Here is a 12,452-nt window from a genome sequence, read left to right on the forward strand (position 1 = left end):
TTCAGTGCAACCTTTAGGGAACATTCCCTAGAGGTTTGTTCAGAATGTAACTTTTAGGGAACATTCATTGAAACTATTGTTTGTTGTGTTAAATAATTAAAGACAATTTTTTCAATTAAAGTTTTCCATGTAATTTTTTACAAGAATTGTTTTATTTTCTGTATTCTCTCCCAGATAATCTTACTTTATTCACAAAACCTGGAACAAAATTAGCAACATTTTGGACTAAAAAATACAGTTACAATAAAAAACAAGACTAAAAAATACAGTTACAATAAAAAACAAAACAAAAACAAAACAAGTAAAATCTTAACACTCAGCTCATTCAGCACTCTAAAAGACCCATTAACCAGTAACAAACTTCACATTACTTTGATTTTGTTTAACTTTAACCATCTTTCAGACAGTGGGAGTAACAGAATTACATGGGGGTTAATGTGTTAGCTGTCTGTTATGCATCCTGCAGACATGGAGGACATCAGTTAAAGCAGCATCAGCTGAATGACTTTTCAGAAGACAAGTGAATGATTTTTCTCATCTTTGGAAATTTTTTTTAAGTGTGTGTAGTGTTGTAATAACTTTCTTTTAAATTTGAATCATTTTCAAACAATGAATATTATTTCCACAGACAAAAAAAGATATTATAAAACAGAAAAAGAATAAAATAAGTCAATCTAAGTTTCAAGTAAATTTCCACAAAAAGATAAAATAGAATTTTAAAAAATTGTCATCAATAAGTCGACGATGCTGTTTGGTGGAGAAAATAAATTTCTTCAAAATATATTTAAAAATGTGTCTGCTCCTTCAGAGGATTATTAGATGTTGGGTGTGTCGTCCATAATGTGAAATAAAAATTCACATTTTCAGCTAGTAATCTGACTACCGTAGAAAATACCAACATGTGGTACTTCCAGCTCATTTCAGACAGAACAAACATTACAGTTCTGAGTTCACGTCCTCTCTCCTCCACACGATCACCATATTTTTATCAGTGAGGGCCACCAGGTAGCGAAGCTCTGGGTCCATAGCTACACTGTTGATGGAGGGGCCCTCTGTCAGGCCCAGGCCCTTCCTCGTCGGGGACGGCCACTCCAACACCTGACAGAAACACCAAGGACCAAGCTTCAGTGGATTACGTCATTTAAAAACAGACAACACCTCAACAGGTGTGTACAAAGTAGTCTGTGTCAATTTTATTTACGTTTTCTCAACCTAAAGCCTAACCTATACATTTACATTCTTAACTTTGTAGCTCGTGGTAACATTTTAGCACCATAATTACAGTTAGGCCTGGTGCTACCTCCTCTACCTTCTTATGGGTGTGTTAGTTAAACATGGGTGCACACACAGCCCAGACAACAGCATGAAACTGAAACAGAGATGATGATTTGTTTGATTTCTGTTTGGCTGATCTGGAGGTTTGTTTACATCCTGGTTGTTTACTGCCCCCCTCCCCTAATCTGGCTGCCTTTCAGTAAACGGTGTTCTCACATGTCTACTATTAACTTAACGGTTTCACGTTACTGTGAGCAGCAAGTACAGTTGTGCAACCAAGCAAATGCCTTTTCTTTTTTTCTTCACAACAGTTTTAGAGGCATAACATTTTTTATTTTTAAGAAGAAAACCCAATTGTTTTGTCGAAGTAAACACCTGAGTGGGAGGAATGGGTTTTCCAATCTGAAAGCTGTTTTTCGGGAGACTGGTGACGTGATATGTCCATATTCGGCCTTTGTCATCGCCACATGCTATGTAGGCCCGCCCTAAAAGGAAAACACACACCAGGACAAAGCACCCAACATGATTAAACATCTGGATCCAAACAGAGTCAGAAGAATAACTGTGGTGGTTTAGGGACAACTCTCTTTAAAAATAAACATTTGTGAAGAGGGAGGCTGATTTCTGCTGGCCAAAATCCCCAAATTAAAACAACTGGAGGATCACAAACATTTACTTTCAATAAAAACACACAAAAATATTTTAATATGATTCGTTTGATTTACTTATGCAACTTTACAATAAGTATGCAATTGTTTTCTCGTTTCTTGGTCTTGAAAACAAATGTAATCAATACGTTTGCAGCGGTCTCTGGTAAGCCGTACTCGGGCCCAGAGACGCTTGGATCAGCACGGACAAGACCGCTGCAGCAGAGAGCGGCACAACACGGCAGGATTTGGAATCTTACTTCCTGGTTTTGGACACCTCGCCTCAGATTGGACAACAGCAACTTTACCACTGACTTGCAACGCTGATGTTTTATCTGCACAAATAACGCAAACCTGGAGGAGTTCTTCTGTGTGGTGGTGTTGTTAGCGCTAACGGTTAGCTTCTACGATTTGATATGTTGTCTGCTGATTCCCGGACATTAAAACAACCACAGCCTTCCCGTATGAGTTAAAATGGCTGAGCCCGTGAATATTAAGTGACAGTGTGACGTAGATCCGTCAGGCTTTTCAAATCCTAGAGTTTCACCTTCCATTGTCTAGCAGAGATTAATGTAGGAGATAGGTGTAGGAGACTATTTTCATGTTCAGCCTGCATGAAATACTCACAGTGGCCAGTTATAATCAGAAATAACCAGTAAAATGTTTTTCAGAGTTCCACACCTTTAAATTAACCTACAAAGCAAGAATTGTGCTATGACAGTCTGCACTGCACCAACGAGTGGATGATATGGCACTTACCAGGGCAGGTGTTGAGAGCCAGGTAGGGGATATTCGTACTGGCCCACTGCAGCTCAGCCAGAACCACCGCACACACCGATCTGCTCTCCTTGTTGGGCCGCTGAGACCTGGTCCTGCTCCAGCTCCACAGATAGATGGAACAGTGCATGTGGCTCTTAGAGGCTTTGGTTTAAAACAGACAAAGGTAGTCAACATTAAAAACACAAAAAACGTGCAGTTACATCCTTACTTGGTTTGCTTCGCATGACATAAACAAACCAATGTTAGAGACGATGAGTAGAAAAGCTTTGAACGGGTCTCAATGATACTTCAGCAGCAGTCAGGAGGAACAGGCACTGGAATAAATTTGTTGCCGTTGTCATTTTCTCATTTCTGGAGCAGACCCTAACCCTGCATCTGTGAGAGAAGCAGGGTGTGTTCTCTCCACGCCCTGCTGTTGCACATGTCCTGTAGAGGAGAGAAGGTAAGGATTCCTCTCCTGCATAGTGCAGTTTCTATGCCACGCAGTGATGGAGCTGGTGGGTCGCTCTCCGCCGTGCCTCTGCGGAGGTTAAATACGAAGTTCACTCTTGTTTTAAACACATCTGCAGGGGTTTCGTTGGCTTTTAATTCAGTCTAACTTATTCTCTTTCTCCTTTTCTTTTCGAGTTGGATTACTCGATTTGAATGGTTTTAGTTTTTATTTTTGATTGTTTTTATTGTGTTTTTGTTCAGCTTATGGTCGGCCCTCATGCCGTGTTTAAATGTGCTGTACAAATAAACTTGGTATGGTTTCTAGTAGAAATGAATGCCTTGTGAGTCGATCTCTTTACGGCTCCTGTTTCTAGAACTACAAGTGAGCCAGAGCAGTTGGGAGCAGCAGACAACTTGGAGTCTTACTTCCTGTTATTTGGACATCTTGTCTCTGATTGGATAACAGCAACGCAACCCTACCACTGACTGTTTGCTGTGCAACATTGATGTTTTATCTCCACAAATAACACAAGCTTGAAGGAGTTCTGCCATGTGGTGGAGTTGCTAATGCTAACGGTTAGCTTCTACTAGCTACAACGCGCTCTGCTCTCTCCTAGATGCTAAATTAACAACAGCCTTCCCCGTCACAAGCCAAGATGGGTGAGTCCATGAATGTTAATTTTCACTGTGACATAGCGCTGTAGCCTTTAGAATTCGTGTTCAGCCTGCATGTTAAACTCAGAGTGACCAGTCGTATTTACTAAATAACAATAAAAGCCGTTTCTCTGAGAGCTTGCTTTGTAATAAGGAGTTTTGGTTGCCAAATTTCTAAAGATTTCATATAAAGACAGCGTGAGATCCTCGCTGATGCGTGTTGAGAGGAATTTTATTGTCTTGACTCCCGAAATGTCTCATCCAATCAGTAATCCTCTCGGTATTATCTGTGTCTGGGGAAAGATTATTTTCCTGCCACCTCTGTCGTATTTCAACCCCACCCTCCACATGGTGAATAGCCCGGTGAGTGTGATCAGCACATGCTTGTGCTGTTCCACTGTCGTGGATAAAAAGGGTGTGGAGCAGCAGGCTCAGCACTCGTGCCTGAGCTCTCTGTGTGAGACAGCACCCATCTGCAGAGCGGTGATCAGACTGAGGGAGACGAGCTTGATTCCATCACGGTGGGACATCTGCATCATTATGCATTTAAGCACTCCCAAATAACTGAAACGGACCGGGCGTCCTAAGAACAGATACTGCTGAAGACAATGGCTTGATCACATCTTCTGGGGTTTTCTATGTTATTCACTCGTTTAGGAGTACAGTTGTGGAAGAGATTACCCAAATGTACATGAACTGAAATTAGATTTTTGCACTATTTAACATCTCTTTCCTCCAGTTGCCAGGAAGTGGCTGATGGAAAAAAAAAAAACGATAAATGAAAAGAAATAAATGAGGAAATACAGAAAAGGGAGAAATGAACATTTCCATCGGTCTTTGAATGGACCAGTTTAATAATACCTACTGGAGGAAGGGAGGAGGCCATGCTGGGCCGTCAACATGGGAACACAATACAATTTGAAATTGTGAGAAATCCGGTATTTTGATGAAAAATTACGTTTTTGTTTCAAAGACCAAGTTCACTCATTTTCTGTGGAATTGCGGTGGTCTCTGGTATAAACGAATGGCTTGTGAGTCGACTTCTGGGGGAAAAAAAAGCTCTAGCGCTCCTGTTTCAGGAACTAGAAGTTAGCAAGATCAGGGGAACGCAGCATGAGTTGGAGTCTTATTTCCTGATATGCAGACATCATGCATCTAATTGGATAACAGCAACAAGACGCTTCCGCTGCCTCTGTTCGCTTGTTGATGCTTCATCTCCACAAATAACACAAGCCTGAAGGAGTTCTGCTGTGTGGTGGAGTTGCTAATGCTAACAGTTAGCTTCTACTGGCCGAGATGTGATCTCTCTGCAGAATGCTAAATCAAAACCAGCCTATCCCGTCACAAGTCAAGATGGGTGAGTCCATGAATGCTAATGTCCAGTATGACACAGATCTGACCGGCTTTTCTAGTCTGAGCGTTTCCCCGTCTACTTTCTATTCTCAAGAAATAATAAAGCAGGAGGTAGGGGAGGAGACCGTTTTCACATTCAGCCTGCATGTGAAGGGACTGATCTTGTTTCATTTCAATTCAATTCAGTTTATTTATATAGCGCCGAATGGCAAGTAAAAAGGTTTTCTTAGTGAACTTGGTCTTTAATGTCTATGAATTCCCCGCATAAAGGGTTCGGCCCATCTCACCAGCCAAAATCTGCACCATCAACTGTCAATCAATCAATCATATTCAATCATATTATAAATAAAGCTTTGATTGATTGAGTGATTGATCAACTGGGCTGGCTGCAAAAACAAAAAAATTCTAATTGATGATCTAGAAATCTATGATTTGGGTTTGGAAAGCACACGGGACATCACTGCTCCTCCTGGACGCTTGGGAATGTCATGTCTTCAGAAGGATCTACCAAATCATTCACGATGTTCATTTCTGTGACCCTTCTTCCCCTGGCTGTGTCAAAAGGACTGCATTAAACCCGGTAAAGAGGAAGTTAAAAAGTGAACTCGGACTCTAGAAGCGCGAGGTGTTTTTGCTCTAAGCCACAGGACACCGAGCCATCTTGTTTATATTTAAAGCCAACGTGAGACAAATAAATAAACAACCAGATCAATCGCAGGTCAGTTTTACAGATTGTTGTGTGATACTCACTATAAAAGCTACATTCTACCTGGATTACAGCGCCACCATGTGACCATTTACTAGAACTGCTTCTGATTCAGTCTAGGCTCTGGCTCCGACTCGGTCCACGAACTGAACGACGGCAACAGAACATGGAACATAATAGAGGAACCTCACGCACCTATTATGTCATCAGTAAGAAAGCTCAGGCCGTCGATAGTGTGGTAGTCATGTTCTTTATCCTCCTCCTCGTAAATGGGAAACGTAATCTCCATTTCATTTGACCTGCTGAGCAAAAACAAAAGGCTACTGAATAATCCAAGTGTCGCTTTAAAGATCCTCATCATCACTTTGCCCTTTTGCACTTATTCATCCACTGAATGCTTTTACCTCTTTGTGGAGCTGCTGGTACCCAGTTGTGTGTTGAAGCAGTGCAGGCCGTCGTCTGAGGCGGTCAGCAGGTGTGAGCCGGGGGAAGTCGGGGGCAGGCAGATGTGCAGGGGAGTGGCGCTGACCTCCAACACCAGCAGCTGACTGGTGGGGAGGAATGAGAGACGGTAAGGAAGCAGAAAACATGACTGACTCAAATCTGGCCTGGTTTTCCACCGCTAACGTCGGGTAGAGATCCAAACTGCAGATTCCACAAGTTAGAATAAAAGAAACTCACACAACTTTGAAGTTGTAACTGCTGTCCACTCCTCCGATATCCCACATGATTATCTTGTTGTCATAAGATCCGGCTGCAAGAGGTCGCACACAGACGTTAATCAGGAGCGTCGTTTAAAAACTAAACGGGAAAAATCCCAGACCTTTGTTTGGTTTTCATCAGGTCAGGTGAGGTGACATACAGATCAGCAGGTAACAGAATCATCACACAAGCTGGTGAGAGACGCCCGTTCCTGAGTCTGACCCGACTAAAACTCACTGAAGAAGAAGTTTCCCTGATTGTGGTTGAAGCGGAGGACAGAGAGCGCCTTTCTGCTGGCTCTGAACTCGCCGTAGGCCACGTTGTTCCTGGGATGGATCAGTTTGACGAGTCCTCTCTTCCCACCGGCAGCGAGGATGCTGCAGGGCTGAACTGGAGCCTTTCCTCCTCGGGACATCAACACAATGGACCAGGCCAAGGAAAAGAACTCCTGTGACAAGGAACAGCAGACCAATTCAGCACCAACGGCCACACAGCAGCAGCTTTTAACTGCTAAACCTGAACAGTCGCTCTGCTCTGTACGGATCAGAGAAGGGTTAGGGTCAACCCACACACCTCTCCTGGAACTTTGTACTTCTTCATCACCATTCCCGTTTCACAGTCGATCACACACAGAGAGTCTCCTCCACATGTAGCGACCAGGCGGCTTTCACTGCAACAGCCTGTCAAAGCAGGGTTTCACAGCTCGCTCAGAGCCTCACAAACAACTCTAGTAAAGCGTTAGCTATCCGCTTTCATACACAGCTGTTGCTGTAAACCACGGAGGACTTGTTCTGATAAATCTGAGTGGATCAGAGGGGTTCATCAGTACCAGAGGAGCCTGACAGAGGCTGGAAAGCGCAGGCCCACAGCTGCGTGGAGAAGTCCCCGGAGCTGTCCTGTTTACTGTGACACTGGAGCACGTGGAGAGGCTTCAGATGCACCGGCTGCTGGAGGATCACACACAAGAGACGGATGAGAACGAACACAAACCCCTGTGGGTTGTTGTCTGACAAGATTGTGTCTTGTACGGAATAAACGACGACACTGGAATGTTTTTGTGGTTCTACAGCATCTAAAGGAGTCATCTGTGTGTTTCTTTACCTGACTCTTAGTACAAATCTTTATTATAGGCAGAGTGTACTGACTCCTGTGCAGCTGTTTGGTTTTGCTGACTTCTTTTTTCTGTTCAACCCGAACTTCTTCCTCTTCGAGTTGCTGTGATTTAGACCTCTTCCTGGGCGTCTCTGTCCTCGCCTGTCCTCTGGTGGGAGTGGAGACAGCCCCGTCTGTCCGGAGAGAGACCCTGCGGGACTTGCGAGGGCTGTCTTCAGCAGCTGAAGATTCTAGAGCGTTGACTCTCAACTTCTTGTGAGGCGTCAAAATTACTTTATCATCTGTCACCAGTTTGGTTCGTTTCCTCTTGGAAGGCGAGGAAATTATCTGAGAAAAGGAAGATAGAGTAAAATGTTTGACCCAGTTTGAACAGAAACAGCAAGAAGTTTTATTTAGAGACGCCATTTGTGCCAATGACAGTATTGTAACAGTGAAGTTTAAATAAAAGGTGCTGATTAGCAATCTTACACAGTTCTTTGTGGCCTCAGCAGACTCCTTGGGGATGAAGTCTTCTTTTGGTTGTGTCAGTGAGCGCAGATGCTCTTTAGCAAGAATCTCCACCTGAAAAATCAAAAGGAAGTAAAAACAAAACTGTTAAAAAGGGATGAAAATTAGCAAAAAAGTCCCAGAGATCCTTGTAAATTCAGGACTTGCCCTCCATTTGGTGAAATCGCTGACTGAACTGGGACCAAATTTGACTTGATGACGAGCAGCGTTCACAAAGTTCTTCTCCAGATCGGACATTTTGCCGGCCGTGATGGGATCTGGGAGACTGAAGCTCCGCTCCCAAACTGTGACTATCTGAAATCAAGCAGCAGCTGAGTGACCCAAGTGTGGGATATGATGAGAAAGTGCAGCAGCTGGGTCGTTTCCTTTTAAAATGCAACATTAGAGGTGTGATGCAATCGAGAGCCACAGCTTAACTCAAAGTCTAATGAATAATCATCATGAATGTTTTCAAACGAAAGTATTAAACGGTTTTCATACCCTGGTCCTCAGGTTGTCACTGAACACGTATCGTAAGTGGCTGGCAGTGGTGCTGACATCTTTGTTGTTGTAAATCCTCAGTTTGGGCAGCAACACCATCAGCTTGTAACTATCACTTATCTAAAAATAACAGAGTCAGGACTTGATCTCAGTTGTAAAAGAGAATTTTAAAGTTTGAGACAAAAATAAAGGAATATCTAACAAAAAGGAAAAGCTGCAGCGCTGCAGAGAACAAAAAGACGTGCTAATAAAACATCTAGACTTGTTGAAGTAGTTATCTGATGACAGCGTTAGAGGAAAACTTCCTTTTGGTTTGTTTTTTTCACCTCATGTGGATATTGTCGCGGTAAAATAGTCATGGGTGGAAAAACTGCATCACATGTAACAACCAGACTCCAAAAGATGCCACGGTAACGTTTTACGATTCTGTAAAGTTCTGAGATGAATTCAAAGACAGAAATTATACTTAAACCACTCATTTAAATAAGACCAATCGAATAGTTTGAATTTTAAAAAGGCAGCTCCGTCCTTTATGTTATAACAGAGACGGAACGGTACTGGATTACATGCGACAAAAACAGCCAAGTCCTCACTGTGATGTAAAAGTTGTCATCCATTTTTAGTTCCTCCAAGCTGCTCAGAGACTCTAAGGTGGTGACATCCTCCATCTGGTTGTTGGTGAGGTCCAGGTACCGAAGTGCAGGTAGCTTCAGGTTCTTTGGAAGCTCCTGCAGCCTGTTCCCGGATAGATCCCACCGCTCCAGGGACTGCAGGCGGGATAGCAGCTTCACAGGAAGATCCCCGTGCTTCAGCGCCATCTTAGACAGACTAAATAGAAGAAACCCGTCAAGTCAACATGGGGATTTTAGATCAAGCTTCATATCTGCAAGTAAAACTAATTTTACTATTAAATGCGATTAGTCATCAACTGATAAAAGAGTGACTTCACCAGAACACACAAATAGTTAATCAAGGGGGAAGACTTACTTCAGAGTTTTGATTTGCTCCAGTTTGTTGGTTTTTGGAGAACCTTTCTCCAGTAAAAGCTTCTCTGTTACATTCTCCATAGCTGATCTGCTGGAAAAGGACATCTAATGTGGAATCTATCAGCAAAATAACATGTTAAACTTTTATTCGCACTCACTGATTAAGTTGTATGGCCTGATAAGTTTAAATAATGTCTGTACTTAAAACGAGCTAAATATTTAGCATTTTTTCATTTAGTAAAGAGACGATGCCATTGCCAAGTGACATCTTTACTGAGAAAAATTTAATATAACCAAATCAACTTCATGCTTCAGCAAGGTAAAACTGAATCTGTTAGTTTGATTTCGATTGGTTTTACTTTAGCAGTAGCTAGCATAACCACGTTGACACGATCGATTAATCAACTCTTTGCTAGGTTAGTAGTTAGTAATATAACTGACTCTTTTTCTAGCCATAACAAATGAGCAAACACCTTTAATAATGTTTAATAAAGTATTTTTTATGTTACTTACCAACTCCTCTCTGCAACTTTTGTGTCTGCAACACAACTGACCTTTCCCGGGGAAACTCCGTCTACATCCGGTGGGCGTGGTTTACCTAAAACTTTGGCCACAGTTTACCCTGAACATTGGCTGTAAGACAAGTCAAACAAATACGACTTTCGATTATTATATTTCTTGTTTATCACATATATTACTAAGTATTGTCATATTTTGTTTTATTTGAAATTTTAATGCGCCAATAACAGTGCGGCAGAACGAAAATAGGGGTTAAAAGAAGTAATTTTACGCCTGCGGCTCCGTCCGCTAGATGGCAGTGGAGCTACGATTTCCAAGTAGAAGAAGATGCAACATGATGATGATGGTCTCTGACGACGGCGACGGGGTTATTCCATGCGCTTGTAAAGGCATCCGACGCTGTCTTGTCTGTGAAACGTTTAAGGCGAGTGTACTGCTTGAAACAAGAGAGTCAAAGGTACGTGTGTCGAACAAAAATCTCAGTTTTAATGTGCGATGTAACGTCTGTAAACCTTGGTACGGAAGCCCTCACTGGACAAATTGTGTTGTTTATCAAAAATCACTCTTGTTTGTTCTGACAATATTCTGGTACAATGTTGTAAATTTGATTTAAATAATGAGATACAACCCTGGTTTATTTAAATGTTGACGGCATGTATCTTTACTTATTGTGAAATGAAATTTTATAATTAAAACATGTCATCACAGCTTTTGTTTATTAATGTTATCTCTGTTTTTGGTATGAAGATTGTGCATCATTTCCTCTATAATGCCAAGACGGGGCTCGCTGTCAGCGAAGATGAAGAGGGCTCTTCCTTCCCTTTTTCTGGAGTCTTCCTGTGGGAGAACTTTATATCAGAGGAGGAGGAGAGGGAGCTGATTAGCGTAATGGACCAGGATGTGTGGCATCCCTCACAGTCTGGCCGAAGGAAACAGGTGGAAAACATTTAATGAAAATGTACTTTTTTGTGGGTTACATATTTTTAACATTCAAATTTTTCATTTTACACGGTTGCAGGACTTTGGCCCTAAAGTAAACTTCAAGAAGAGAAAAGTGCGCATCGCAGACTTTACTGGACTTCCTGCTTTAAGCCAAAAACTGGTGCTGCGGATGCAGCAAGATGCAAATCTTGCGGGCTTTCAACCAGTGGAGCAGTGCAATCTGGATTACGCTCCGGAGAGAGGCTCAGCCATTGATCCGCACCTGGATGACTCCTGGTTGTGGGGGGAGCGGCTGGTCACCATCAACATGTTATCAGAAACTGTGCTCACCATGTCTCTTGAGCAGGGTCTGCCAGAGTTGGGACTTTCAGAGGAAGTCCAGGTTGCTGTACGACTTCCTCGCAGGTGTTTAGTTGTGTTATACGGCGAGGCGAGGCATAGGTGGAAACATGCAATTCATAGGAAGGATATTCATGAACGCAGGGTCTGCAGCACATACAGAGAGCTGTCTGCAGAGTTCCTCCTTGGAGGGAAGCAGGCGAAGCTGGGAGCTGAACTGTTGACTACTGCTTTAAGCTTCGGAGGAACTCCAATATAAACAGAGGCAGAAAAAGCTGGACAAAGTAGACGTGAAGTGTCTCAGTCTGAAACTGTGCCACATCAAAGGACTAATTATAACTGGAGTTTTCAACTTATGTTTTAACGGTAAAGCATTATTGTCACCGAACAGCAACTCCACCATTCTGTTAGGACAGCAGGACGATGAGTTTATAATAAAGCACCAGCACTGTGTGATCTCCAGTATCAGTGTGGCTGTGAGTTATTTGAGGCCTGCTGCGTGCGGGTTTCTAGAATAAACACCAAGGCGTGACAACTACATCACCAAGCGAAGTTCTACACAATGTAACGTTATGAACAAATATGGAATGTTTTCTCCCAAATAAATATCTTTTTAAGTCTGTGCTTTAATGACGGCTTTATGTAGATCAAGTACATTTGAATTGGTTTAGTGAACTAGACCAAAATCTTGCTTTGCAAAGTTAAATAATATATTGATTTAGTCTGTCTTACCAGGGTGCATTTGAAAATGACTGAGATGAATTCATAAAATTTTTCTTTCTTTTCTGTTTCTTGCGTATACATTTTATTCCATCCAGTAGGTAGCGCTAAACTCCTAGAGTAAAATAACAGGTATAAATTTATTCTAATAGAATGTTAGTCTTCGAAAAAAATCTTTTTTAATTATTAAATGTGAAGGTTTTTACATACATTTTCTGTTGATAGAGTGCATTATTTTTTGTTTTTATTGAATGAAATAAATATTTCAAATAAATTTGCTGATTTATAATGAAATAC

The 12,452-nt window shown here is 42.0% G+C and overlaps 2 protein-coding genes across 7 annotated transcripts; one reads left to right on the top strand and one right to left on the bottom strand.

The window, feature by feature from the left end:
* Positions 1–294: 294 nt before the first annotated feature.
* On the bottom strand, positions 295–10,269 carry lrwd1 (leucine-rich repeats and WD repeat domain containing 1). 6 transcript variants are annotated; one of them, XM_015962061.3, is made up of 16 exons: positions 10,149–10,269; positions 9,637–9,723; positions 9,243–9,477; positions 8,650–8,769; positions 8,317–8,463; positions 8,131–8,223; positions 7,651–7,989; positions 7,379–7,496; positions 7,123–7,229; positions 6,787–6,997; positions 6,529–6,601; positions 6,252–6,395; positions 6,043–6,149; positions 2,682–2,843; positions 1,651–1,760; positions 295–1,098 (listed from the first exon to the last, which is right to left on the bottom strand). In XM_015962061.3, exons 2-16 carry the CDS (start codon positions 9,714–9,716, stop codon positions 937–939), a joined length of 2,208 nt encoding a protein of 735 aa, XP_015817547.3. In that variant the 5' UTR covers positions 9,717–9,723; positions 10,149–10,269; the 3' UTR covers positions 295–936. The 6 variants fall into 6 exon arrangements, with proteins under 6 accessions (XP_015817547.3, XP_015817546.3, XP_054587019.2 ...); XM_015962060.3 differs by having other exon boundaries at positions 9,637–9,726; positions 10,149–10,249; XM_054731044.2 differs by having other exon boundaries at positions 6,043–6,146; positions 7,379–7,493; positions 9,637–9,752; positions 10,149–10,220.
* A 161-nt stretch (positions 10,270–10,430) lies between these two features.
* alkbh4 (alkB homolog 4, lysine demthylase) lies at positions 10,431–11,897 on the top strand. The gene is made up of 3 exons (XM_015962063.3): positions 10,431–10,611; positions 10,902–11,090; positions 11,173–11,897. The coding sequence occupies exons 1-3, from the start codon at positions 10,447–10,449 to the stop codon at positions 11,692–11,694; spliced, it is 876 nt and encodes a 291-aa protein (XP_015817549.3). The 5' UTR covers positions 10,431–10,446; the 3' UTR covers positions 11,695–11,897.
* The last annotated feature ends 555 nt before the right edge of the window (positions 11,898–12,452 follow it).

Source organism: Nothobranchius furzeri, chromosome 10 (assembly GCF_043380555.1).
Source record: "Nothobranchius furzeri strain GRZ-AD chromosome 10, NfurGRZ-RIMD1, whole genome shotgun sequence".
NCBI lineage: Eukaryota > Metazoa > Chordata > Actinopteri > Cyprinodontiformes > Nothobranchiidae > Nothobranchius > Nothobranchius furzeri.

What these genes read in the sequence shown, in the direction of transcription:
- lrwd1 (XM_015962057.3), bottom strand. Translation starts at nt 9,740, where the DNA reads ATGTCCTTTTCCAGCAGATCAGCTATGGAGAATGTAACAGAGAAGCTT. An exon ending in GCGATTTCACCAAATGGAGG is followed by an intron (nt 8,224 to 8,316) that starts GCAAGTCCTGAA and finishes TTGATTTTTCAG; the next exon opens with GTGGAGATTCTTGCTAAAGA. An exon ending in ACCAGCAGCTCCACAAAGAG is followed by an intron (nt 6,150 to 6,251) that starts GTAAAAGCATTC and finishes GTTTTTGCTCAG; the next exon opens with CAGGTCAAATGAAATGGAGA.
- alkbh4 (XM_015962063.3), top strand. Translation starts at nt 10,447, where the DNA reads ATGGCAGTGGAGCTACGATTTCCAAGTAGAAGAAGATGCAACATGATG. An exon ending in TTGAAACAAGAGAGTCAAAG is followed by an intron (nt 10,612 to 10,901) that starts GTACGTGTGTCG and finishes TTTGGTATGAAG; the next exon opens with ATTGTGCATCATTTCCTCTA. An exon ending in AGTCTGGCCGAAGGAAACAG is followed by an intron (nt 11,091 to 11,172) that starts GTGGAAAACATT and finishes ACACGGTTGCAG; the next exon opens with GACTTTGGCCCTAAAGTAAA.